This window comes from Castor canadensis, chromosome 11 (assembly GCF_047511655.1).
Source record: "Castor canadensis chromosome 11, mCasCan1.hap1v2, whole genome shotgun sequence".
Taxonomy (NCBI): Eukaryota; Metazoa; Chordata; class Mammalia; order Rodentia; family Castoridae; genus Castor; species Castor canadensis.
This window is the reverse complement of record NC_133396.1, coordinates 32,106,439-32,132,519: the sequence shown is the minus strand read 5'-3', so window position 1 is coordinate 32,132,519 and position 26,081 is coordinate 32,106,439. Positions and strand designations below refer to the sequence as shown.

At 37.9% G+C, this 26,081-nt stretch overlaps 1 protein-coding gene across 1 annotated transcript in view; it reads right to left on the bottom strand.

The window, feature by feature from the left end:
• Ankfn1 (ankyrin repeat and fibronectin type III domain containing 1) overlaps positions 1-26,081 on the bottom strand; it is a 418,857-nt gene that overhangs the window by 17,640 nt on the left and 375,136 nt on the right. Inside the window, exon 19 of the mRNA XM_074046108.1 lies at positions 4,547-4,760. Coding sequence (XP_073902209.1) covers positions 4,547-4,760 — 214 coding nt within the window. The remainder of the gene's footprint in view (positions 1-4,546; positions 4,761-26,081) is intronic.

Here is a 26,081-nt window from a genome sequence, read left to right as displayed (position 1 = left end):
AAAGCTCTGCCCCATAGAATTAGTGCTGGCTTAGGAAGCATGGCTTTCTTGCCATTGTAATGGGTGTTGCAACTTCTGGTCTCTGTGGTTCAAGCCAACAACAGCAGAGTAGAGTTGATGTGAACTTTGAGGCCATAATGGGGAGATGACATTTCAGGAAAGAATAATTGATTTAAAGCTATTGCTTTTTTCTTAAAGCAGGGGGGTGGGGATAGTACAGGGCAGAAAGAAAAGAATAAGTCATATTTGCCCTAAAATCTATATTCACATTTTTATGTATCACTATCCAAATATGTATGTATATATGTGTGTGTATATATATGTATATATATGTGTGTGCCTCATTGGCTCTGTTTCAACTGTGTTTGAATAGAATTTAAATAATATGTAAGTAAAAATCTTATTGAATCTCTCATCAGGCCTCAGATAGAACCTTAGAAGTTTGTTCACCTTTTAATTTCCCAAGAGAAATAGTATCTCCAGATATCAGGTGGGTTTTTTGAACTGTTTGGTTTATGCCATAGTGTTTTTAGCATCTTCTGGGAAAAGGTTACCAGGAAGATTTACATTTGGAAGATGGGGATACCTTTCAAACCCCTCTGAAGAAAACAACACCCCCTCCCCTCTATTGCCTCACCCATGTGTCAATAGGAGAAACATCACCATTGGAAAAAAAAATGTTGCTGCCTGTGACCACTATACCCACAGAAAAGGAGTGGGAGAGAAAATACCCATGTGATGGACAAGGTCATTCCACTCCCTGCTTGAACTGCCTATACTAGGAGCCAACTTTCCCCCTTGGGTCCTTGGGAGATGCTTAATTTTAATTGACTCAGAGGAGTTCTACTTTGTGTTTTGAAAACCACACAGAAATGGGAAGTAAGTTAAAGCGTTCTACTCCCTGGCTCCCATCCCCAACAGATTTGCACAAATAAATCCAACATACTCAACAACTGTAAAACAGAATCTTGGGCCGATACCAGAACCTAGGTTTTTGATAGGCTGTATATTTCCAACAGGCTTCTTACAAGTTAGGTGTACCCTACCCACACAGAAAGGAATTGTGCTGAAAACTTTGCCCTGTGAGTAACACAGAAGGGATGTTCCTCTAAATTGTATTTTTTCTCCCTTCATAAATGGTTTCCAAACAATTCAAAGTGGAAAGGACAGAGTATGTAAGGGTAGATTTCATTGCTCTGAAATGCTCCTGCTTTAGTGAGGGGATAGGACACTAAATGTTTCATTGTCACTGGGTTCCATTTGTCATTTGCTACCCTCCTCATTTTTGTATTTCACAGCCCATGGAATCTTGGCTTCATAGAAATAAATGGACCCAAGAGAGAATTATATTTTAAGAAACAGAATGATGATCACTCACATTTTAAGTTAATAATAAAATCCGAATGTAATTAGCCAGATCCTCCCAACAGGGAGTGTGTAATCCTTCCTCAGGCCAATGTGAGAGTTTCACATTTCTATGGCATAGAGGAGGCCACCCTCATACAGACAAGAAGGAATCCACTTGGGACCCTGTGGTAAGAGGAGATTAAACACTGGGAAAATTCTGTGAACAGAAAGGGAAGATGCATGGTGAAGGTAGAAACAGAATTGAAGAGTTGTTTGTAGAATTATATGAACTGTGGAAGATAAGAGGTCATTATCTTTCCTGCCATAAAAAAATGCATTTTACTCCTATACTTCAGCTACTGGCTGCCCTCTGTTTTTCCTTTCACAGCCTAGATTTTAAGAGTTCTACTTCTTTACTTCTCATTTTTCCCCCTGATCTACTTCTATTGGGCTTCTATCTCTTTCCCTTGACAAACTCCTCTCATCAAGATTACTGATGGCTTCCTTGTTGAAAGAAGCAAAACAACAGAAGATTTACAGTTGTTTTATTTAACCTCTCTCCATCATTTGACACACTTTAATTTCTATGACACTACTGTCTTTTTTTTTTAATCTTTCTCTGTTTCTTCTTAGTTTAAGAAATCTTGCTGCTCTATTCCACAGGGATCCTTCCATAATCTCTTCTTATATTACCTACTCTCCTAAGATATATTAAGTGTTTTCATAGCTTCAAACATCATATACATGTCAACAATTTCTTAAATCAATATTTTTAACCCAGTTATCTTTCCTGAGCTCCAGACTTTATACATCTTATTTTCTCCTAATGTTTCTTTTTATGAGAATATTCCAAGACTAAGTCAAACTCAACATACCCAACCACCCAAGCTAGTTTCTCCTTCTTTCTTACTTTTTTTCTTTGTAAATAATACACTGAGGCACCCAAGCCAGAAAACTTGGTATCTACTTTGTTAATAACTTCCTAATTGGTCTCCTTGCTTCCAGTATTTTCCCACTATGGTCTCTTCATACAACAGTGAGATTTGATTTTAAACAATTCAGATCATACCAATTCTGGCTCATAATTTCTAGTGGCCTTCTGTAACAAGTAGAATAAAATCCAAACTTCATAGTAGGGCATATAGAATCCTGCCTATTCTGGTGCCCCTTTCTCTACTGTATCTCTCACCACTCACCCCCTTTTGTCCAATCTGCTTCAGGTACTTTGACCTTTCCATTCCTCACTCATGCTCATATAAAAATAGCAAGAAGTATAGATTGTGCCTTCTGCCTTCTTTTTCTGTGGATGGTTCAAATATCACCTGCTTATATAAGTCTCTGCTGATCATTTTAGCGAAGTCAATATCTCCTTGCCTACCCCACCCAGTTGCTATTTTGTATTATACATTGGAATTTTCACTATCTGATATTATCTTTTTTGTTTCTATTTTCATCATGTGTCATTCTTTCTACACTTTTATAGGAGCAGAAACTTTGCTTTATCATTATATCTTTGTTACTTTGAAGAGTGCCTGGCACATAATAGGTAATCAACAAATATTTTTTAAATAAAAAAAGAATGAACAATGTTTTTGGATTCTGAGTCACAGCCAGACTATGTACTCCTCTGAATCACCACATAGTTGTACAGTCTGCCCTCTGCCTTTAATGCTCTCCTCTTTCTTCCTTTTCTCCTCATCTACTGCTGATTTTTAGTACTAGATTCCATCACCTGCTCCAAGAAGCTTGTTTTGACCTTATGAGTTTAAGGGTTAGTGCCTTCAATAGACTCTGTCACTGATGCAATTATCATGTAAGTTTTTAAAAATGCATTGGTTTCTCCCATTAAAATAGGTTTTGGCAGAGATTGTATTTGACTGTGTTCCCAGACCAGTGGAGGTTTGTGACAATACACTCTAGAAACTCTATTTAAAGAATTCTTTTGTTGAATTAGTTGGTAAGTCACAGACTTCTTTGGTAAACTGTCTCCCAAATTCTTCTACTTTCCAAGACTTGATTTTTAGACACTGAGAGTTTTTAAAACATAGGAACACATACAAATTTGGCTATAGAAAAGCCTCATAAACCTACCTACTAAAAGTTTTTAAAAAAGAATAATAACATTAAATATGATATCTGTAATATATTATCTATTACATTCCATGCATTTCTGATATAGACTGTCTTATTTGCAACTAACCCTTCAAGGTGTGTAGACATCACTGTTTCCATTTTACATACATGGATACTAAGACTCAGATGTAGTAATCTGTTCAGCACAAACAGTTGGTAAAACAAAGCTGGGATTTGAATTCAGGTCTGATTTCTAAGCCCAAACTGTTTCTGCTACACCATGCTGCCCCCTATAGGACAAGCCTGCAAATCAGAGCTGTTTATTTAAAATATTATGGAGATTATAAAATTGGAGTGCTTTTAAGCTATAGAATCAGGAAAGATGCTTCGAATGGCTATTATTTTAATTGACCAGAAAAATGACACTAGTCTCAAAATGCTCCAGGAAAGAATATTAAACAGTATCATCTATATTTAGAGTATGCTTTTTCTTTGCCTACAACCACAAGTTTTAACCTAATCATGTTTTTGCTGATACTATTTGCCATGTAAACTGAGACAATTGCCAAGGGAGGAGACACCTTGTTATACATTTCTTTCAGCTTGTCTGTAAGTTCATCATATTGAGGATGAGGTTAAATGACTCATGTAGCCTGTTTCAGGATTCTAGTTTATCCAAGATTTCTCTTTTCCCCATTTCCCACCCTAGAACATTGGTACCATGTAGATGGGAGGTTTGCTCTCAACTCAGATAGGACCTGCTTCCTGCCTCATTATTTGTCAGCTCTTATTTATCAGAGACTTGGGCCTGTTCTTCATTACTGGCTTTTGGTCAGATTCTATCAGGTAAGGATGACCTTCTGTACTTCTGAATCTTTAACCTTGTTCAGTGTCTTTTCATATCTTAGAAATATAGACTAGAACTGGACTGAACTTCTCTGCACTAAAATGGAACTGATCTCATATCCATTGTTCTGTGTTTTTCTTCTGCTTTTAGACTCTTACCGTTGAGCAGTATTTCCTACCACCTGCTAGAACCAGTGCCTCAGCACAACAAACTTTGTCAGTGGACAGAGGACCCAGCACTTGGTGACTAAATGGAAGAACTATAGATCATGTTGCTTACCACTCACTGCCTTTCTTCTGTGCATCTCTGGGGATGGGGATGGTGATGGAAGACAGTCTATATGTGATGATGTAGAGCTGATTTTCTTCAAGTTCTGCTCATCTGAGAGGTCTATCAGCCTAGTGATGGGCAAGTCAGAAACTGGTTGCTTGTATCTTGCATACTGAAGAGCATCCGTAATCCATCTCATTTCACGCCAAACTTCATCTATTTGCTTTGGAATAAAATGGTAAAAGATGCTAAGTTATCAACTCACTATTAAGAAGGAGTAAGTTCTCCTGAGAGTCCAAGAGTCCAAGTCTTCCACCCTTATTGGTTTTGAGCAAGAGTTAAATATTTTAACACAGGTTTGCTAAGCCAGAGAAAGTACCTCTTTGTAATCTTTTGTGTTTTACACATTTTTTGAAAAGTTACATCATTGTTATTTAGTGGAAATAGTGGAAAACCCAGATTCTGTTTAGCTCTATAATCACCTTTAGCAAGTCACTTGACCTTTTTGAGCCTTAGTTGCCTTATTTGTAAACTATTGGCAAAATGTCTTCCCTTTTTTACTTCATAGGGCAGTTGTGATGATTGAGTGAAACAATGAATTTGAGTGTTTTGTGATACTGAAGGGTACATTGATCACACAAAGTGTTTTTAACTCAGAATATACTGAAATATTACTCGTTGGATATTGTGGGAAAGGGATATGATGAAGTCTGAATTTCAGAATTCTGGCACCTCTGCTAACAGGAAAGTATATATATGTATCAAACTTACTACTTTTGTACACAGAAAATAAATGCTTCTAAAGTATAAAGCAATTGAAACAGCTTATTCTTTCTTTTTTCACTTATTTATTCATTTATTTAAGGAGCACACATTAATTGTACAAAGGAGTTTTCCTTGTGACATTTCCATACATGTAAATAATGTACTTTGATCAAATTAATCTTTTACTCTTTCTTCTCCTCCCCCTTTGTAAAATAATTTTAATGGATTTTATCATTCTATTTTCATACATGTATATAAAGTACTTTGATCATATTAACCATCTCTTCATTCTTTCCTTTTTTCCTCCTCCCTCCCACTGGCTCTTACCCCAAACAGTCACCACTTGGGGGGGATTCATTTTTTTTTAGGTCTAGATTCCATATGAGAGAGAGAGAACATGTAATTTTCATCTTTTTCAGACTGGCTTATTCTGCTTAACATGATGATCTCCAGTACCTTCCGTTTTCCTGCAAATGACATAATTTCATTCTTCTTTATGGTTGAATAATGCTCCATTGTGTATATATGCAGTATTTTTTTCTATCTGCTCATTGGTTGATGGGCAGCCAGACTGATTCTGTAACTTGGCTACTGTGAATAATTCTTTGATAAACACAGGTGTGCAGGTATCTCAGTTACATGCTAAATTGCATTCCTTTGGATATATGCCAAGGAATGGTATAGCAGATCATATGGTAGTCCTATTTTTACTTTTTTGAGGAATGCCTATACTGGTAGTCCTATTTTTACTTTTTTGAGGAATGCCTATACTGATTTCCATAGTGACTAGAGTAATTTCCTCTAACAGTGTATAAAGGTTCATTTTTCCTTTCATCCTCACCAGCATTTGTTGTTGGTTTTTTGATGGTTGTCATTCTGACTGGGATGAGATAGAATCTTAGTTATGGCTAAGAATGTTGAACACTGCTTCATGTATTTATTGGTCATCTTCTGTGAACTGTCTGATTCACTTGCTAGTTTATTAATTGTATTGTTTGTCATTTTAATGTTCATTTTTGGAGCTCTTTATATATTCCGGATATTAATCCTTTATCTGGTGAATAGCTGGAAAACATTGTCTCCCATTCTGGAGGTTGTTTCTTGATTCTGGTAATTGTTTCCTTTGATGTGCAGAAGTTTTTTAATTTGATGCAACCTTCTTGGTTAATTCTTGCTCTGAAGAATTGAAATCCTGGAGAATTCCAAGATGGCGGCTAGAGGTAGGAAGCAGAAAGCGAGCCTCCTATAGTAAAATCTTGGAGAGACGCTGGAGACACACTTTGCAGGCATAATCACCGAGAAAAGGCATAACTTTGACTCCTCCACATCTCCAGCCAGCGCAGAGAATCTCCACTTCACGTTAAACGGAGAACCGAGGAGGCCCCCGGGCCGCCAGTGGCCGGCGCCCATACGGCTTGGGAAGACGCGGACCAGCTTACTGTCGATTAGTACACTAACACTCCCTGTTTATACCTTTGAAACTCTCTTGTCTGATACCTTGTTCTGCTTTCTCCCTCTTGTCTGTATATTTGTTTTCCCCTTTTCTTTAACTTCTTGCTTTCCATCTCAGCTCACTCTTCCATTCTCAATATTACCATTGTTATTATTACAAGCTAGAAAATACTTAATTACACACAGTACAGAGACAGTAACAACACCAAGGACAATGACAGGAAGACAGAAAAAACAAGGAAACCAGTTTCCCCACAGCAAAAAATTAGTACAGGAACCAGACGGGAATGAAGAGAACAGAAACTCAGAGCCAGACTCCAACAAAATGAAGATAAACTATGCCAAAGGACCCAATGAAGCCTACAAGAATAATTTAAAAGAAGACATACTACAAGTACTCAATGAGAATTTTATAGAGATGATACTGGATAGGGTCAACCAAAATGTACAGGAGACACTCAAGAAATTCCAAGACAATAAAAATAGAGAATTTGAAAAAACAAAAGAAGAAATAAAGGAAACCATAGAAGCACTGTATAAACACCAAAGTGAAAGAGAGAACACAATGAATAAATGGATAAATGAACTCAGGACAAAAATAGACAACAATAAAGAAGAAAACAGCCAGGATATGGAAAACCTCAGAAAAAAGAACGAAACAGAACTGCAAAACAAAACGGAAGGCCAATCCAGCAGAATAGAACAAACAGAAGACAGAATCTCAGAACTTGAAGATGAAATGGTAATTAAAGGAAAAACTGAAGAACTACTAATTAAACAACTCAAGACCTGTGAAAAGAAAATGCAAGAACTCACCGACTCCATCAAAAGACCAAACTTGAGAGTCATGGGCATCGAAGAAGGAGAAGAGGTGCAAGCGAAGGGAATGCGTAATATATTCAACAAAATAATAACGGAAAATTTCCCAAATCTAGAGAAAGATATTCCCATACAAATGCAAGAGGCCTCCAGGACACCAAACAGACCAGATCAAAATAGAACTACTCCACGACATATCATCATTAAAACAACAAGTTCAGAAACTAAGGAAAGAATATTGAAGGCTGCAAGAGAGAAAAAACAAGTAACATACAAAGGTAAACCCATCAAAATCACAGCAGACTTCTCAACAGAAACATTAAAAGCAAGAAGAGCGTGGGGTGAGATCTTCCGGGCACTGAATGAAAATAACTTCAACCCCAGGATACTCTACTCAGCAAAGCTATCATTCAAAACAGATGGAGCAATAAAAGTCTTCCATGAGAGGCAGAAACTAAAACAATATGTGACCACAAAGCCACCATTACAAAAGATTCTGCAAGGGATCCTGCACACAGAAAGTGACACCCAACTTAACCATGAAAAGGCAGGCAGCACCAAACCACAGGATAAGAAAAAGCAAGACAGTAGAGAGTAACATCAACTTAGGTACACACAATCAAACCTTCAAACAACTAAGATAACTAAATGGCAGGAATCACCACATACCTATCAGTACTAACACTTAATGTTAATGGACTTAATTCACCCATCAAAAGACACCGTTTGACAAAATGGATTAAAAAAGAAGATCCAACAATTTGTTGCTTACAGGAGACTCATCTCACCGACAGAAATAAGCATATGCTTAGGATGAAAGGCTGGAAGAAGATTTACCAAGCCAATGGCCCCCGAAAACAAGCAGGAGTAGCAATACTTATCTCTGACAAAGTAGACTTCAAACCTACATTGATCAAACGAGATAAAGAAGGACATTCCATACTAATAAAAGGGAAAATAGACCAAAAAGAAATAATAATCATCAATCTGTACGCACCCAATATCAATGCACCCAATTTCATCAAACATACCCTGAAAGACCTAAAAGCATATATAAACGCCAACACAGTGGTTGTGGGAGACTTTAACACTCCATTATCATCAATAGATAGGTCATCCAAACAAAAACTCAATAAAGAAATCCAAGATCTAAAATATGCAATAGATCAAGTGGACCTAGTAGATGTCTACAGAACATTTCATCCAACCTCTACACAATATACATTCTTCTCAGCAGCCCATGGAACCTTCTCCAAAATAGATCATATCCTAGGGCACAAAGCAAGCCTCAGCAAATATAAGAAAATAGAAATAATACCATGCATACTATCTGACCACAATGCAGTAAAAGTAGAACTCAACAACAAAAGTAAAGACAAAAAACATGCAAACAGCTGGAAACTAAATAACTCATTACTTAATGAAGAATGGATCATCGATGCAATAAAAGAGGAAATTAAAAAGTTCCTAGAAGTCAATGAAAATGAAAACACAACCTACCAGAACCTATGGGACACAGCTAAGGCAGTCTTGAGAGGAAAGTTTATAGCCATGAGTGCATATATTAAAAAGATTGAAAGATCCCAAATCAATGACCTAATGATACATCTCAAACTCCTAGAAAAACAAGAACAAGCAAATCCCAAAACAAATAGAAGGAGAGAAATAATAAAAATAAGAGCTGAAATCAACGAAATAGAAACCAAAAAAACCATACAAAGAATTAATGAAACAAAAAGTTGGTTCTTTGAAAAAATAAACAAGATCAATAGACCCCTGGCAAACCTGACTAAAATGAGGAGAGAAAAAACCCAAATTAGTAGAATCAGGAATGCAAAAGGGGAGATAACAACAAACACCATGGAAGTCCAGGAAATCATCAGAGACTACTTTGAGAACCTATATTCAAATAAATTTGAAAATCTAAAAGAAATGGACAGATTTCTAGATACATATGATCATCCAAAACTGAACCAAGAGGAAATTAATCACCTGAATAGACCTATAACACAAAATGAAATTGAAGCAGCAATCAAGAGTCTCCCCAAAAAGAAAAGTCCAGGACCTGATGGATTCTCTGCTGAATTCTATCAGACCTTTAAAGAAGAACTGATACCAACCCTCCTTAAACTGTTCCATGAAATAGAAAGGGAAGGAAAACTGCCAAACACATTTTATGAAGCCAGTATTACACTTATCCCAAAACCAGGCAAAGACACCTCCAAAAAGGAGAACTATAGGCCAATCTCCTTAATGAACATTGATGCAAAAATCCTCAACAAAATAATGGCAAATCGAATCCAGCAACACATCAAAAAGATTATTCACCACGACCAGGTAGGCTTCATCCCAGGGATGCAGGGGTGGTTCAACATACGAAAATCAATAAACGTAATAAACCACATTAACAGAAGCAAAGACAAAAACCACTTGATCATCTCAATAGATGCAGAAAAAGCCTTTGATAAGATCCAACATCATTTCATAATAAAAGCTCTAAGAAAACTAGGAATAGAAGGAAAGTTCCTCAACATTATAAAAGCTATATATGACAAACCTACAGCCAGCATTATACTTAACGGAGAAAAATTAAAACCATTCCCTCTAAAATCAGGAACCAGACAAGGATGCCCACTATCTCCACTCCTATTCAACATAGTACTGGAATTCCTAGCCAGAGCAATTAGGCAAGAAGAAGGAATAAAAGGAATACAAATAGGTAAAGAAACTGTCAAAATATCCCTATTTGCAGACGACATGATCCTATACCTTAAAGACCCAAAAAACTCTACTCAGAAGCTTCTAGACATCATCAATAGCTATAGCAAGGTAGCAGGATATAAAATCAACATAGAAAAATCATTAGCATTTCTATACACTAACAATGAGCAAACGGAAAAAGAATGTATGAAAACAATTCCATTTACAATAGCCTCAAAAAAAATCAAATACCTAGGTGTAAACCTAACAAAAGATGTGAAAGACCTCTACAAGGAAAACTATACACTTCTGAAGAAAGAGATTGAGGAAGACTATAGAAAGTGGAGAGATCTCCCATGCTCATGGATTGGTAGAATCAACATAGTAAAAATGTCTATACTCCCAAAAGTAATCTACATGTTTAATGCAATTCCCATCAAAATTCCAATGACATTCATCAAAGAGATTGAAAAATCTACTGTTAAATTTATATGGAAACACAAGAGGCCACGAATAGCCAAGGCAATACTCAGTCAAAAGAACAATGCAGGAGGTATCACAATACCTGACTTCAAACTATATTACAAAGCAATAATAATAAAAACAGCATGGTACTGGCACAAAAACAGACATGAAGACCAGTGGAACAGAATAGAGGATCCAGATATAAAGCCACACAACTATAAGCAACTTATCTTTGACAAAGGAGCTAAGAATATACGATGGAGAAATAGCAGCCTCTTCAACAAAAACTGCTGGGAAAACTGGTTAGCAGTCTGCAAAAAACTGAAACTAGATCCATGTATATCACCCTATACCAAGATTAACTCAAAATGGATCAAGGATCTTAATATCAGACCACAAACTCTTAAGTTGATACAGGAAAGAGTAGGAAATACTCTGGAGTTAGTAGGTATAGGTAAGAACTTTCTCAATGAAACCCCAGCAGCACAGCAACTAAGAGATAGCATAGATAAATGGGACCTCATAAAACTAAAAAGCTTCTGTTCATCAAAAGAAATGGTCTCTAAACTGAAGAGAACACCCACAGAGTGGGAGAAAATATTTGCTAGCTACACATCAGACAAAGGACTGATAACCAGAATATACAGGGAACTTAAAAAACTAAATTCTCCCAAAACTAATGAACCAATAAAGAAATGGGCATGTGAACTAAACAGAACTTTCTCAAAAGAAGAAATTCAAATGGCCAGAAAACACATGAAAAAATGCTCACCATCTCTAGCAATAAAGGAAATGCAAATTAAAACCACACTAAGATTCCACCTCACCCCTGTTAGAATAGCCATCATCAGCAACACCACCAACAACAGGTGTTGGCGAGGATGCGGGGAAAAAGGAACCCTCTTACACTGTTGGTGGGAATGTAGACTAGTACAACCACTCTGGAAAAAAATTTGGAGGCTACTTAAAAAGCTGGACATCGATCTACCATTTGATCCAGCAATACCACTCTTGGGGATATACCCAAAAGACTGTTACTCCAGAGGCACCTGCACATCCATGTTTATTGCGGCACTATTCACAATAGCCAAGTTATGGAAACAGCCAAGATGCCCCAGCACTGACGAATGGATTAAGAAAATGTGGTATCTATACACAATGGAATTTTATGCAGCCATGAAGAAGAACGAAATGTTATCATTCGCTGGTAAATGGATGGAATTGGAGAACATCATTCTGAGTGAGGTTAGCCTGGCTCAAAAGACCAAAAATCGTATGTTCTCCCTCATATGTGGACATTAGATCAAGGGCAAACACAACAAGGGGATTGGACTATGAGCACATGATAAAAGTGAGAGCACACAAGGGAGGGGTGAGGATAGGTAAGACACCTAAAAAACTAGCTAGCATTTGTTGCCCTTAATGCAGAGAAACTAAAGCAGATACCTTAAAGCAACTGAGGCCAATAGGAAAAGGGGACCAGGAACTAGAGAAAAGGTGAGATCAAAAAGAATTAACCTAGAAGGTAACACCCACGCACAGGAAATCAATGTGAGTCAATGCCCTGTATAGCTATCCTTATCTCAACCAGCAAAACCCCTTGTTCCTTCCTATTATTGCTTATACTCTCTCTACAACAAAATTAGAGATAAGGGCAAAATAGTTTCTGCTGGGTATTGAGGGGGGGAGCGGGAGGGGGTGGAGTGGGTGGTAAGGGAGGGGGTGGGGGTAGGGGGGAGAAATAAACCAAGCCTTGTATGCACATATGAATAATAAAAGAAAAATGAAAAAAAAAAAAAAAAAGAATTGAAATCCTATTCAGAAAGGCATTACCTATGCCTAAAGTTTTCCTTTACTAGTTTAAAAGTTTTAGGTTTTATATTAAGATGTTTGATACACTTTGAATTAATTTTTTGTTCAGGATAAAAGTTAGAGATCTAGTTTCAGTCTTTTACCCAGTTTTCCCAACGCCATTTGTTAAAGAGGCTATCTTTTCTCCAACATATGTTTTTGGTGCCTTTGTTGAAAATCACATGACTATAGCTGTGGGTTTATTTCTGGATCTTCTATTCTATTCTATTTGTTTAGGTGTCAGTTTTTTTGTGACAATACCGTGCTATTTTTGTTACTATGGCTCTATAGTACAATTTGACGTTAGGTATTGTTATGACTCCAGCATTGCTCTGGAATGCTTTAGCAATTTGGGGTCTTTTGTGCTTTCATATGAGTGTTACAATTGATTTTTCTATTTGTGTGGAAATTGACATTGAAATTTTTGTGGGGATTGCATTGAATTTGTGCATTGCTTTTAGCAGTATAGCCATTTTCACATCATTAATTCTGCTAATTCATGAACATGTGAGGGCTTTCCAGTCGTTTTTTTTTTTTTTTTTTCAATTTCTTCAAGTTTTTATAGTTTTCATTTTGGAGGTCTTTCATTTTCTTTGTTAGTTTTATTCCTAGGTATTTTATTTATTTTTTCAAGGCTTTTGTGAATGGGGTTATTTTCCTTATTTCTTTCTCAGGTTATTTGTTATTGATGTATAGAAAAGCTACTGATTTTTATATATTGATTTTGTATCCTGCTATTTTGCTGGGTTTACCCGGTCTAAGTTTTTTCTTGGTGGAGTCCTTAGGGTCTTTTTTTTTTTTTTTTTAAAGTAAAGGATAATATCCTCTGCAAATAGGGGTAATTTTGACTTCTTCCTCTTCTATTCATATCCTTTTTTTTTCTTACTTTTGGCTTATTGCTGCAGATAATAATCCAAGCACTAGATTGGATAAGAGTGGGAAAAGTGGACACCCTTGTCTTGCTCCTGACTTTAAAGAAAATGGTTTCAGTTTTTCCCCATTTAGTGCAATATTGATTATAGGTTTATTGTATATTGTTTTTATTATGTTGAGATAGTCCCTTCTATTCTTAGTTTGTTCATTGCTTTTTATCATGAAGGAATGTTGAATTTTGTCAAAGGCCTTTTTTCCATCTGTTGAGATGATCACATCATTTTGTCCTTTATTCAAATGCTGCATTACACTTACTGATTTGTGTATGTTGAGCTATCATTGCATCCCTGCAATGAAACCAACTTAATCTTTTTAATGTGTTGTTGGATTCTATTTACAATTTTTTGAGAATTTTGTAATCTGTGTTCCTCAGGGAAATTGGCCCACAATTTTCTTATGCCTTTATCAAGTTTTGGTATCAGGTTAATAAATGGCTTCATAAAATGAATTTTTAGTGTCTTTTCTGTTTCTATTTCATGGAATGGTTTGAGGAACATTGGTGTTAGCTCTTCTTTGAAGATTGGTTAGAATTCAGCAGTGAATCCATCTGGTCCTGGACTTTTCATTGTTGGGAAGCTATTACTACCGCAATCTCATTGCTTGTTATAGATCTGTTTAGGTGATTTATATCCTCTTGGCCCAATTAGGGATAGGTCATATGCATCTAGAAATTTATCCATTTCTTCTAGGTTTTCCAATTTATTAGAATATAAGTTTTTGAAATATTCCTTCATAAACCTCTGAATTTCATTGGTATTTGTTCTGATACCCCCTTCCCCATCACTTATTTGGTTCTTCTACCTTGTTCTTTTGGTTAGTTTAGCTAAGGATTTGTTAATATTGCTTATATTATTGAGGAATAAACTTCTTGATTCATTGATTCTTTGTAATGCTCTTTTAGTCTCTGTTTTGTTAATTTCTTCCTGATCTTTGTTATTTCTTTTCATTTTCTACTTTTGGTTTGGCTTGTTCTTGTTTTGCTAAGAGCTTGAGGTACATTGTTAAGTTACTTATTTGAGATCACTTTTATTTTTTAATGTAGGCACTCTTAACTATAAGCTTCCCTCTTACCATTTCTTTTGCTGTGGTCTGGTGGGTTATATTTTCATTTTCCTTTGATTGTAAGACTTTTTCGCAGGAATTCCAAGATGGCGGCTAGAGGTAGGAAGCAGAAAGCGACCCTCCTATAGTGAAATCTTGGAGAGATGCTGGAGACACACTTTGCAGGCATAATCACTGAGAAAAGGCATAACTTTGACCCCTCCACATCTCCAGCCGGTGCAGAGAATCTCCACTTCACATTAAACAGAGAAACGAGGAGGACCCCCGGGCCGCCAGTGGCCGGCGCCCATACGGCTTGGGAAGACGCAGACCAGGTGAGCTTCACGGTACCGGTAGCCCCACAGACAAGCCTGGGCCAGAGCAGCATAGCCCCCTGGACAGACTGACCTCCACCCGGGAAAAAAAAAAGAGAAACTGAGTAATAAGCAATAAGAACAGTTAAGACACGCTGGAAAGAGGGTGGGGTGCCCTGAGCGCTGAAGATTGGGGGAAGGGAATCCTTCCCGGGACTGTAAATAAACAAGCCGGGCGGGCCGGAGAGCCTCTGGCGGGAGCGGGGCGCGCGCCCAGCAACCAGGAGCGGGGAAGCTTGTGAGAGGAGGGAAGACCCACTTCCCACGTGAACTGTAAATAAACATGGCGGCCGGCAGGAGCAGCAGCACCGCCCAGTAAGCAGGAGCAGGAAAGCTTCTGAAAGTGGCAGTGGGAGGAAAACTTCAGAGGAGAGGGGGGAAGACCCACCTCCCACATGAACTGTAAATAAACACGCAGGCCTGACAACGTGGGGGCAGTGTCACCTTTCCCAGTGCTTGGAAAGGGGAAAGCCTGTAGCAGAGGCTCCCGCACAGGAGAACTCTGAGCAAACAAAGCCTGTGGGACCAGGTGAGTGCTAGCTCACCCCAGAGATCTGCATAAATAATGCCGCCAGCTACAGGCTGAGAGCAGCAGGCAGGCAAGCCACAGTTGCAGATACCACTCTCAGAACTGTCTCCAGATGCTTTTTTTTCTTTTTCTCCCTACCTTTGATGAGAGAACAACCGAATTACACCTGCAAGCCGAAAAACTTACTGAAACTGTATTGCATTTGAACTGGGGACACTTGGTGGGGCTTTTGTGTGTGTGTGTGTGTGTGTGTGTGTGTGTGTGTGTGTGTGTGAGTGTGTAGTTTTGTTCTACTTTATGCATCCCCTTTGATGAGACAACTACAGAAGAACATCTGAGGCAACAACTCCAGGACTGGAGATTGAGACGGACACCAAATTATTAAGACTGAAACTGCATTGCATATAAACTTGGAAGTTTTTTTTTTTTAATTTTCTATTTTCCATTTTATTTTAATTCATTTTTATATATAGATATTACTTTCAGTTACTTATTTTTTATTTTTTTATCTTTGATTTTCAATCCTCTCTCTGTCTCTCTAATGTCTGTTCAGCTTACTGTCGATTAGTACACTAACACTCCCTGTTTATACCTTTGAAACTCTCTTGTCTGATACCTTGTTCTGCTTTCTCCCTCTTGTCTGTATATTTGTTTTCCCCTTTTCTTTAACTTCTTGCTTTCCATCTCAGCTCACTCTTCCATTCTCAATATTACCATTGTTATTATTACAAGCTAGAAAATACTTAATTACACACAGTACAGGGACAGTAACAACACCAAGAACAATGATGGGAAGACAGAAAAAACAGGGAAACCAGTTTCCCTACAGCAAAAAATTAGTACAGGAACCAGACGGGAATGAAGAGAACAGAAACTCAGATCCAGACTCCAACAAAATGAAGATAAACTATGCCAAAGGACCCAATGAAGCCCACAAGAATAATTTAAAAGAAGACATACTACAAGTACTCAATGAGAATTTTATAGAGATGATACTGGATAGGGTCAACCAAAATGTACAGGAGACACTCAAGAAATTCCAAGACAATAAAAATAGAGAATTTGAAAAAGCAAAAGAAGAAATAAAGGAAACCATAGAAGCACTGTATAAACACCAAAGTGAAAGAGAGAACACAATGAATAAATGGATAAATGAACTCAGGACAAAAAAAGACAACAATAAAGAAGAAAACTGCCAGGACATGGAAAACCTCAGAAAAAAGAACGAAACAGAACTGCAAAACAAAACGGAAGGCTAATCCAGCAGAATAGAACAAACAGAAGACAGAATCTCAGAACTTGAAGATGAAATGGTAATTAAAGGAAAAAGCAAAGAACTATTAATTAAACAACTCAAGACCTGTGAAAAGAAAATGCAAGAACTCACTGACTCCATCAAAAGACCAAACTTGAGAATCATGGGCATTGAAGAAGGAGAAGAGGTGCAAGCGAAGGGAATGCGTGATATATTCAACAAAATAATAATGGAAAATTTCCCAAATCTAGAGAAAGATATTCCCATACAAATGCAAGAGGCCTCCAGGACACCAAACAGACCAGATCAAAATAGAACTACTCCACGACATATCATCATTAAAACAACAAGTTCAGAAACTAAGGAAAGAATATTGAAGGCTGTAAGAGAGAAAAAACAAGTAACATACAAAGGTAAACCTATCAAAATCACAGCAGACTTCTCAACAGAAACATTAAAAGCAAGAAGAGCGTGGGGTGAGATCTTCCGGGCACTGAATGAAAATAACTTCAACCCCAGGATACTCTACTCAGCAAAGCTATCATTCAAAACAGATGGAGCAATAAAAGTCTTCCATGAGAGGCAGAAACTAAAACAATATGTGACCACAAAGCCACCATTACAAAAGATTCTGCAAGGGATCCTGCACACAGAAAGTGACACCCAACTTAACCATGAAAAGGCAGGCAGCACCAAACCACAGGGTAAGAAAAAGCAAGAAAGTAGAGAGTAACATCAACTTAGGTACACACAATCAAACCTTCAAACAACTAAGACAACTAAATGGCGGGAATCACCACATAACTATCAGTACTAACGCTTAATATTAATGGACTTAATTCACCCATCAAAAGACACTGTTTGACAAAATGGATTAAAAAAGAAGATCCAACAATTTGTTGCTTACAGGAGATGCATCTCACCGACAGAAATAAGCATATGCTTAGGATGAAAGGCTGGAAGAAGATTTACCAAGCCAATGGCCCCCGAAAACAAGCAGGAGTAGCAATACTTATCTCTGACAAAGTAGACTTCAAACCTACATTGATCAAACGAGATAAAGAAGGACATTCCATACTAATAAAAGGGGAAATAGACCAAAAGGAAATAATAATCATCAATCTGTACGCACCCAATGTCAACGCACCCAATTTCAAATGTTATCATTCGCTGGTAAATGGATGGAATTGGAGAACATCATTCTGAGTGAGGTTAGCCTGGCTCAAAAAACCAAAAATCTTATGTTCTCCCTCATATGTGGACATTAGATCAAGGACAAACACAACAAGGGGATTGGACTGTGAGCACATGATAAAAGCGAGAGCACACAAGGGAGGGGTGAGGATAGGTAAGACACCTAAAAAACTTGCTAGCATTTGTTGCCCTCAACGCAGAGAAACTAAAGCAGATACCTTAAATGCAACTGAGGCCAATAGGAAAAGGGGAACAGGTACTAGAGAAAAGGTTAGATCAAAAAGAATTAACCTAGAAGGTAACACCCACGCACAGGAAATCAATGTGAGTCAATGCCCTGTATAGCTATCCTTATCTCAACCAGCAAAAACCCTTGTTCCTTCCTATTATTGCTTATACTCTCTCTACAACAAAATTAGAAATAAGGGCAAAATAGTTTCTGCTGGGTATTGAGGGGGTGGGGAGGAGAGGAAGGGGATGGAGTGGGTGGTAAGGGAGGGGGTTGGGGCAAGGGGGAGAAATGAACCAAGCCTTGTATGCACATATGAATAATAAAAGAAAAATGGAAAAAAAAAAGACTTTTTCGATTTCTTTGATGACCCATTGATTTTTTTTTAAAGTGATTTGTTTGGTCTCCATGTGTTTGAATGTGGCTTATAGTTTCTCTTGTTACTGATTTCTAGTTTTATTCCATTGTGGTCTGATAAAATATAGGAAGTTATTTCAATTTCCTTGTGTTTGTTAAGACTTACTTTATGTCCTAAAATATGACCTGTTTTAGAGAGAGCTACTCTTGCTTGCTTTGGGGATCCATCCACTTAGAAAATGTCCTGTTCTTTCACTTTAAGCCTGTGTTTGCCTTTACCAATGAGGCACACTTATTGTAGGTAACAAGTGGTTGGGTCTTGTTTTCTTAATCCAGTTTGTCAGTCTGTCTTCTGATTGGAAAAATGAGACCATTAACATTCAGAGTTACTGAAATGTTGCAGTGATTTCTGCCATTTTGTTGTTTTTGTAGTGTTTAACTTGCTTACTCATTTGCTTATCTACTCATCTAGTGAGAGTTATTCTTTCCCATATTTTCATGGTTGTTTATTTTCCTCTTCTGTGTGTAGAATTCATTTAAGTATTTTTTGCAGTGTTGATTTAGTGGTCATGAATTGTTTTAGTTTTGTTGTTGTGGAAGATTTTATTTCTCCTCTATTATAAAGGATAGCCTTGCTGGGTACAGTAATATAAGTTGGTTGGAAATTGTTTTTACTTTTTCAGGGCTTGAAATACATCATTCCAGACCTCCTTGATTTTAAAGTTTGTGTTTAGAAATTTACTATTATTTTGATGGGTTTCCCTTTATGTATGACTTGGTGCTTCTTGATTATGGCTTTCAGTATTCTTTCCTCATTCAGTATGCTTAATGCTTTAGCTATAATATGGCATGGGAGGTTCTTTTTTGGTCTTTTCTGTTTGGAGTCCTAAAATTCTCCTTTCTCTAGATGACCATCTCTTTCTCAAGATTTGGGAAATTTTCTGCAATTTTTTTAAATAAAATATGTTTTCTATTTCTTTGGCTTGTATCTCTTTTCCATCTTCTATGCACATGATTCATAGATTTGGTCTTTAAGTGTTGTCCCAGTGGTCTTGCATGTTCTGTTTGTGCTTTACTTTTTTCTTTTATCTCCATCTGACTGTTGAAACACATTTACCTTATCTTCAAGCCATGATAGTCTGACTTCAGTTTGATCTAGCTAGTTGGAGAGGCTTTCAACTGAGGCTTTTATTTGACTTACTGAGTTTTTCATTTCCAGAATTTCAATTTGACTTTTTTTTTCAGAATTTCTGTATATTCATTAAATTCATCTTTCATGTCCTGCATTGTCTTAATCATTTTATTAATCTCTTTATTAGAATTCATTCAGTCATTTATTCATGACCTCTTTAATTTTATTGATCATTCTTATAACCATTTTTGAATTCTTTGAAATTTCATCCACTTCACTACTGTTAACATTTGTTTTTACTGTGGAGTTGTTGAGTTTGGGAAGAATAATGATCTCTTGCTTTTTCATATTTTTTACATTTCTGCTGTAGGATTTGCACATTTATGGCAAAATTGTTGGTTGGAAGTTTTAATCACCTCATGGTCTTTCAGTTGAAATATTCTCAATGTTGAGGCAGTACAGTGTAATGGCAAGACAGTATAGTGGCTAGGTTGAAGTGCTTTTTCTGAGTGCTAGACAAGGGGTATTGGCTCAGTAGCCAGGCACTGGCCCACATACTCAGGGCACTGTGCCTGATCCCCAGTACTGCTCAGATCAAGGAAAAGTAGCTAGAGTCTCTTGTAGAAAGGTTTCTTTCTGGTTGCTTTCACCATGGAAGCTTCCCTTTGTATATTAGGAGCTGCTGCTTGCCACAGGGTGCTTTATAGCCTGTGCACTTGAGAAGTTTCCCACTTGTTCCACAAGCCTCCAGTCTGTGTCCCCTGGGGCACAAATATTCAAGCCTCCGAGTAACCCCCAAGTGCATTGGTGTGTGTGTGAGGAGGGAGGGGAACAAACAGAATACTGAGTTCTGTGCTTGTCTGGGGAGAACTGAGGGACTTCTGTCCTCTAGTCTCAATGCTTTCAGACTCTGTCCAGAATTTCACTACCCAGTGAAGGGGAGGGGTTGTGAAAGTCACATGATTTGGAGAGTATAAACTCGGCTGTTAGTCTCACCTGGCAACAAACACACACTTGGGATGCAGTTCCAGAGATGGGTCTTAGTACCTACCTAGTAGTTCACATTTCTGTGGTGGGAAGGAGGCTGTGAAGTCATGTGATTTAGAGGGTCTTGAGTTGGGGTCCTCAGTCCTGTCTGGTAGCAAGTACATACTGGGATGCAGTTTTCATGGGTGGGTCTCATGCTTTCAGACTCTGCCCAACAGTTTGCCTCTCTGTGTGTGGGAAGTATAGCATGTGGAAATCATGTGATTTTGAGGGTGTGGGTTTGGGTCTGTCAGACCCACTTGGCAGCCGACACACTGCCAAGAGGCAGAACCTGGAGGTTGAATACTAGGCCAGCCACAACTTGATGCTCTGTTTCTGCCATGACCCTCACAGAATGGGACTTGCTCCTTGCCAGGAAGGTTACTAGGACCTCTGACCACTATGTCTGTTGATGCTGGAGATTTCCACTGCTGAATTTATCTTTGATGTCAGATCCTTTCTCTTTTTGCAGCCACCTCTTGTGGCCGTTTCCCACCCAGACACTGTGGCAAGTGTGGTCTTAAGGCTTCCTCATTTATGATCATTACTTATTTTCAAGTCCTCAGAATAGTTTAATCTGAAACAACCAGCCCTCTCTCAAGATGGTACCTTGCTATAGTATCTCAGAGATAAAGAATGTCTTTATTTACTGAGGTTAGCCTTTTACATCAGATCAGCTACTGCTGCACCAAATCTCTGTACTGAGTTTAAAGCTTTCAAGAGGTGTGAACTTATCCTGAAGCTAGAATTGCCAGTCTGTCACTGGTTTACCTTGTGATTGTGTCTTCACTTTCCTCTCCCTCCTTCCAAGGAGCCCAGGAGGGGCTTGGAACTTTTTTCTGCTTTTCTTTGTTGCCTCAGTTTCTCCATATTTTTCTGCTGCCTCATTTGTGATTCTCAATGCTCTTCCTCTCTTTCTGTCTTCAAACTATAGTTTATTCTTTGTTACCTGCCTCTTCTCATTCATGGAGTCAAAATGGAGGGAGGTTCTAGTTTGCCATCTTTGCCTGCCTCTAAACAGCTTATTCCTAAGTAATTTAAGCATTATTACACCTTTTGGATAGCACATTTTAGAGCATTTTATTTTTGTATTATTAAAGTGATTTTAGTGACATTTTCATTATAAAGGATAATGGTATTGAAGTCTTGGTGTAAAAGTCAGACTCTTGTGTCTCTCTCTGCAGATGATAGATGTTTCTCAGATCCTTAAAGACATCAGCCATGACCTTTCTGGTTATTCTGTCTCTAAGGAAGGGCTGGTACTTACAGAGTTTCATAAGACCCTAAAGCTTATGGTTAGCTTGGGCAGGCCCATTTTCTCAATTATAAAAAAAAAAAAAGGACAGCCTGGACTAGCTGATGTCTAAGGTAACTTCTAGCTCTAATACTTCATCATTTATTTTGTAGAACATTTAGAAAGTTGATGTTATGCTACCTTTAGGTAGAAATTGTTCATTGTATGAATAATGTAAGGTTAAGGTATCTCTGATTATAGAGGTTTTAAAGTAAGATTCTATTCAGTTTTATATTTTATTTTCAAAATTTCTTCTTAGGTCTTTAATCTGTGCTTGAATGTGCTCTTTAAAGAACATCAATAAACCTGGTACTCCCAAAATAGAATAGAATCTGAATTTGTCACATTCAGTCTGTCATGTTTAGAATGACAGGCAAGCTAGAATGAATAACAAATAGCACTGTGTAGTCAATGGCCATTTTTTCTTACTTTCTAGTTATGTCTTGTCCTGGGGAAGTAAGACTTGAAAGAATATTCATGGCTAGTGAGACTGAACTCCAGGATTTGTTAGCTTGGTTAGTTGGGCAGGTAGTTCAGCAGTTGCCAGTCCTAAAAGAAGTCACTAAGCCACCTTTTTTTTTTTTTTGCAGTACTGGGCCTTGAACTTTTTGTAGTACTGGGGCCTACACCTTGAGCCACCAGCCCTTTTTCTGTGATGGGATTTTTGATAAAGGGTCTCGAGAACTATTTGCCCAGGCTGGCTTTGAACCGCTATCTTCCTGATCTCTGCCTCTTGAGTAGCTAGGATTACAGGTGTGATCCACTAGCACCTGCCTTCATAAGCCACTTTTAAGGGAGATATCTGAAGTTCAGAAAGTAAAGTGAAATCGGGAATCCCAGGTGAGATTTGAACAAATTTTCCTGATGAAATTGTTACTTTCTCAGTGACTTTTATTGGCCCTAACTTATGCAGCATACCCCTGTTTCCAAGTTATTTAAAGATACCACATGATTGTGGACAGCTTTTAGAGAACCTGTCAAGGACAGGAACTATGCTTTTGTGACTTTTCCTTCAGCTGTGTAGAGTAGGAACTCAAAGGATGATTGTTGAGTGATGGAATGGTTGCATAGGTCTTTAGATTTCTCTTCTACATAGTCATTATTAGGATTAAGATAATGTAGATGGGTACACTTTATAAATTATGCATTGTTAATAGTTTTCAGTTGTCATGATGACAGTTATAATTATTTTAGATTATTTTAGTGGGATGAATGTGGATCCCTAAAGGATATGTCCACATCTAATCCATAGAACCTGTGAATATTACCTTTATGATACAAAAGTGAATAAAACCTTATGTGGCAATGGAATTTTATGCAGCCATGAAGAAGAATGAAATGTTATCATTCGCTGGTAAATGGATGGAATTGGAGAACATCATTCTGAGTGAGGTTAGCCTGGCCCAAAAGACCAAAAATCGTATGTTCTCCCTCATATGTGGACATTAGATCAAGGGCAAACACAACAAGGGGATTGGACTATGAGCACATGATAAAAGCGAGAGCACACAAGGGAGGGGTGAGGATAGGTAAGACACCTAAAAAACTAGCTAGCATGTGTTGCCCTTAACGCAGAGAAACTAAAGCAGATACCTTAAAAGCAACTGAGGCCAATAGGAAAAGGGGAACAGGTACTAGAGAAAAGGTGAGATCAAAAAGAATTAACCTAGAAGGTAACACCCATGCACAGGAAATCAATGTGAGTCAATGCCCTGTATAGCTATCCTTATCTCAACCAGCAAAAACCCTTGTTCCTTCCTATTATTGCTTATACTCTCTCTACAACAAAATTAGAGATAAGGGCAAAATAGTTTCTGCTGGGTATTGGGGGGGAGAGGGAGGGGGCGGAGTAGGTGGTAAGGGAGGGGGTAGGGGCAGGGGGGAGAAATGATCCAAGCCTTGTATGCACATATGAATAATAAAAGAAAAAGGAAAAAAAAACCTTATTTGGCAAAAGATGTGATTAAGTTAAGGATTTTGAGAGAAGGTATTTATCCTGGATTATCTGTGTGAGCCCTAATTCTAACAATAAATGTTCTCATAAGGGTATTCCTATAGGAGTGAGGCAGAGGTCAGGCTTGGTGGTGCATACCTGCAATCCCTGCTACTCAGGAGATAGAAACAGGATGATCATGAGTTCAAAGCTAGCTTGAGCAAAGTTATGGAGACCCCATCTCAAAAAATAAGTAACATAAAAGGCTGCGAGTATGGCTTAAGTAGTTGAGCAGCTTGCCTAGCATGTGTGAGGTCCTGGGTTCAATCAGACTGTATTAAAAAAAAAAAAGAAAAAAAAGTGAAGCAGAGGAAAATTTGGTAGACATAAGAGGAGACAATGTGACCACTGGGGCAGAGATGGAAGTGAGTTCAGCAACGCCAACAGCCATCAGAAGCTAGAAGAGGCAGGGAATGGATTCTCCCACAGTGCAGTTCTGAAGACACAAGAATTTCAAATGCCTGGTCTCCAGAACTGGGGGAGAATAAATTTTCTGTTGTTTTAAAGCACCTACTTTGTAATAATTTGGTATGGAAACCTTAGGAAATTAAGATGATTATTAATCGCAATCTACCTGTTCTGTTTGGGTAAGATTGCTCCAGTCCAATTCTGAGCATAGGTAGTTAGTGCAGAAATTTAAGCAAATTGTCTCAAAGCAATGTTTACTTCTTAGTTTTTCTCAGTGATAAGGTGACGAGGTCTTAAGTGAAGAAAAATAAAAAACTCATAGGTACAGGGAGGCCTGTGGATTGAATTTAATGGGACTTAGCTAAGTAGCTCCAAAAGAAGTACAATTTTCACCTATTTGCCTATGCATTTGCTCTAACAGTAACTGACAACATAATCCCTCTTCTCCCCCCCAACCCCCGATTTTAAGGTCTAAATTCAGCTTCTAAAGACTTGCTGACACATTTTAAAAAAGAAAGACCACGAACTCCCTACATCTGTTGATTAAAAGTTCTGTATTCATTTCTCACCTTGTTCTTTAAAAATTTCAGTTTTCATCCTATAAATTATACTCCTTTCTCTGTATTCAAGCAAGATAATATTTTTATTGAAAGAAATGGTGATTGGTTTTCTCACAGCACAGCTACAAGGTACTTGAGGGAATGATAGATTGGCTAAATTTAATGAGCTATGTTTCTATTACAGCTTAGGAGCATTTGAAGCATTACAGTATATAAATTATGGCCTAATTGCCCTTTAGGCTTTAGCAGCTCAAAATATGTTAAGCCTCAGGTCTCATACTTTGACACTTCTTTCTTTTCTTTATTCATTCACCTTAACCTTTCTCCTGTATATGCGGTCTATAAAGACTGTATAGCTTATCTGTGATTTTCTACACTTCCTCTGTTCCAACCCTTCCATTTTCTGGCTGCACTCCTTGGCTTCTTTTCTTAATTGTATTTACATAGACCCCCTTGTTCTTTATGATGTTTGGTTTGTGTAGTGACTTAAACACTGTCTTAGATCTGGAATCATATAAATGCTCTTGCAACTGGCAGTTACCTCTGCAGATTATGGCGTGTGGTGAACTCAACTGTGAACACCAATGGGTGAATAGCTACAGTTGGCTTTCATTGAGAGAGAGAGAGAGAGAGAGAGAGAGAGAGAGAGAGAGAGAGAGAGAGAAACACTAAGAAGTCAACATAGGTAAGGGGAGAGATGATATTGTGTTGTCTCTAACCAGTGAAGTTATCCTTGTTGGGAAGAGCAAGGTGATACACTGAAGGCTATGGTCTGGCTTTTCCCTACCAAAGAAGCTAGTTTTTGAATCCTTTTATCCAAGTCTGTGTGTACCTGGCTAGCTGGAAAAGGGAGTATGTACAGGGGGTTCTTAAGTTACCTGCTCTGGGAGACCAGAGCAAGTAAGAACTTAGGAAAATTCCTAGCCTAGCCTGCTTTTAACCCAGCCCATTTAAAGGTGTGAAGAAAACAAAAGAGAAAAAAGTAGTGGAACCCCAGGCTAAGTGAAAAAGAGAAGAGCAAGAATTGTGATCAGGAAGTGAGAATGGAGCCAGGAACTCTAGGAGGGGTTTAAGACCGCAATAGACTGAAGAAAGTCAGCCTTGTCATTGAATGAACATATTGAATTCAGGGAAGTGTAAGTGGAATAAGGCAGAAACACACTCTCA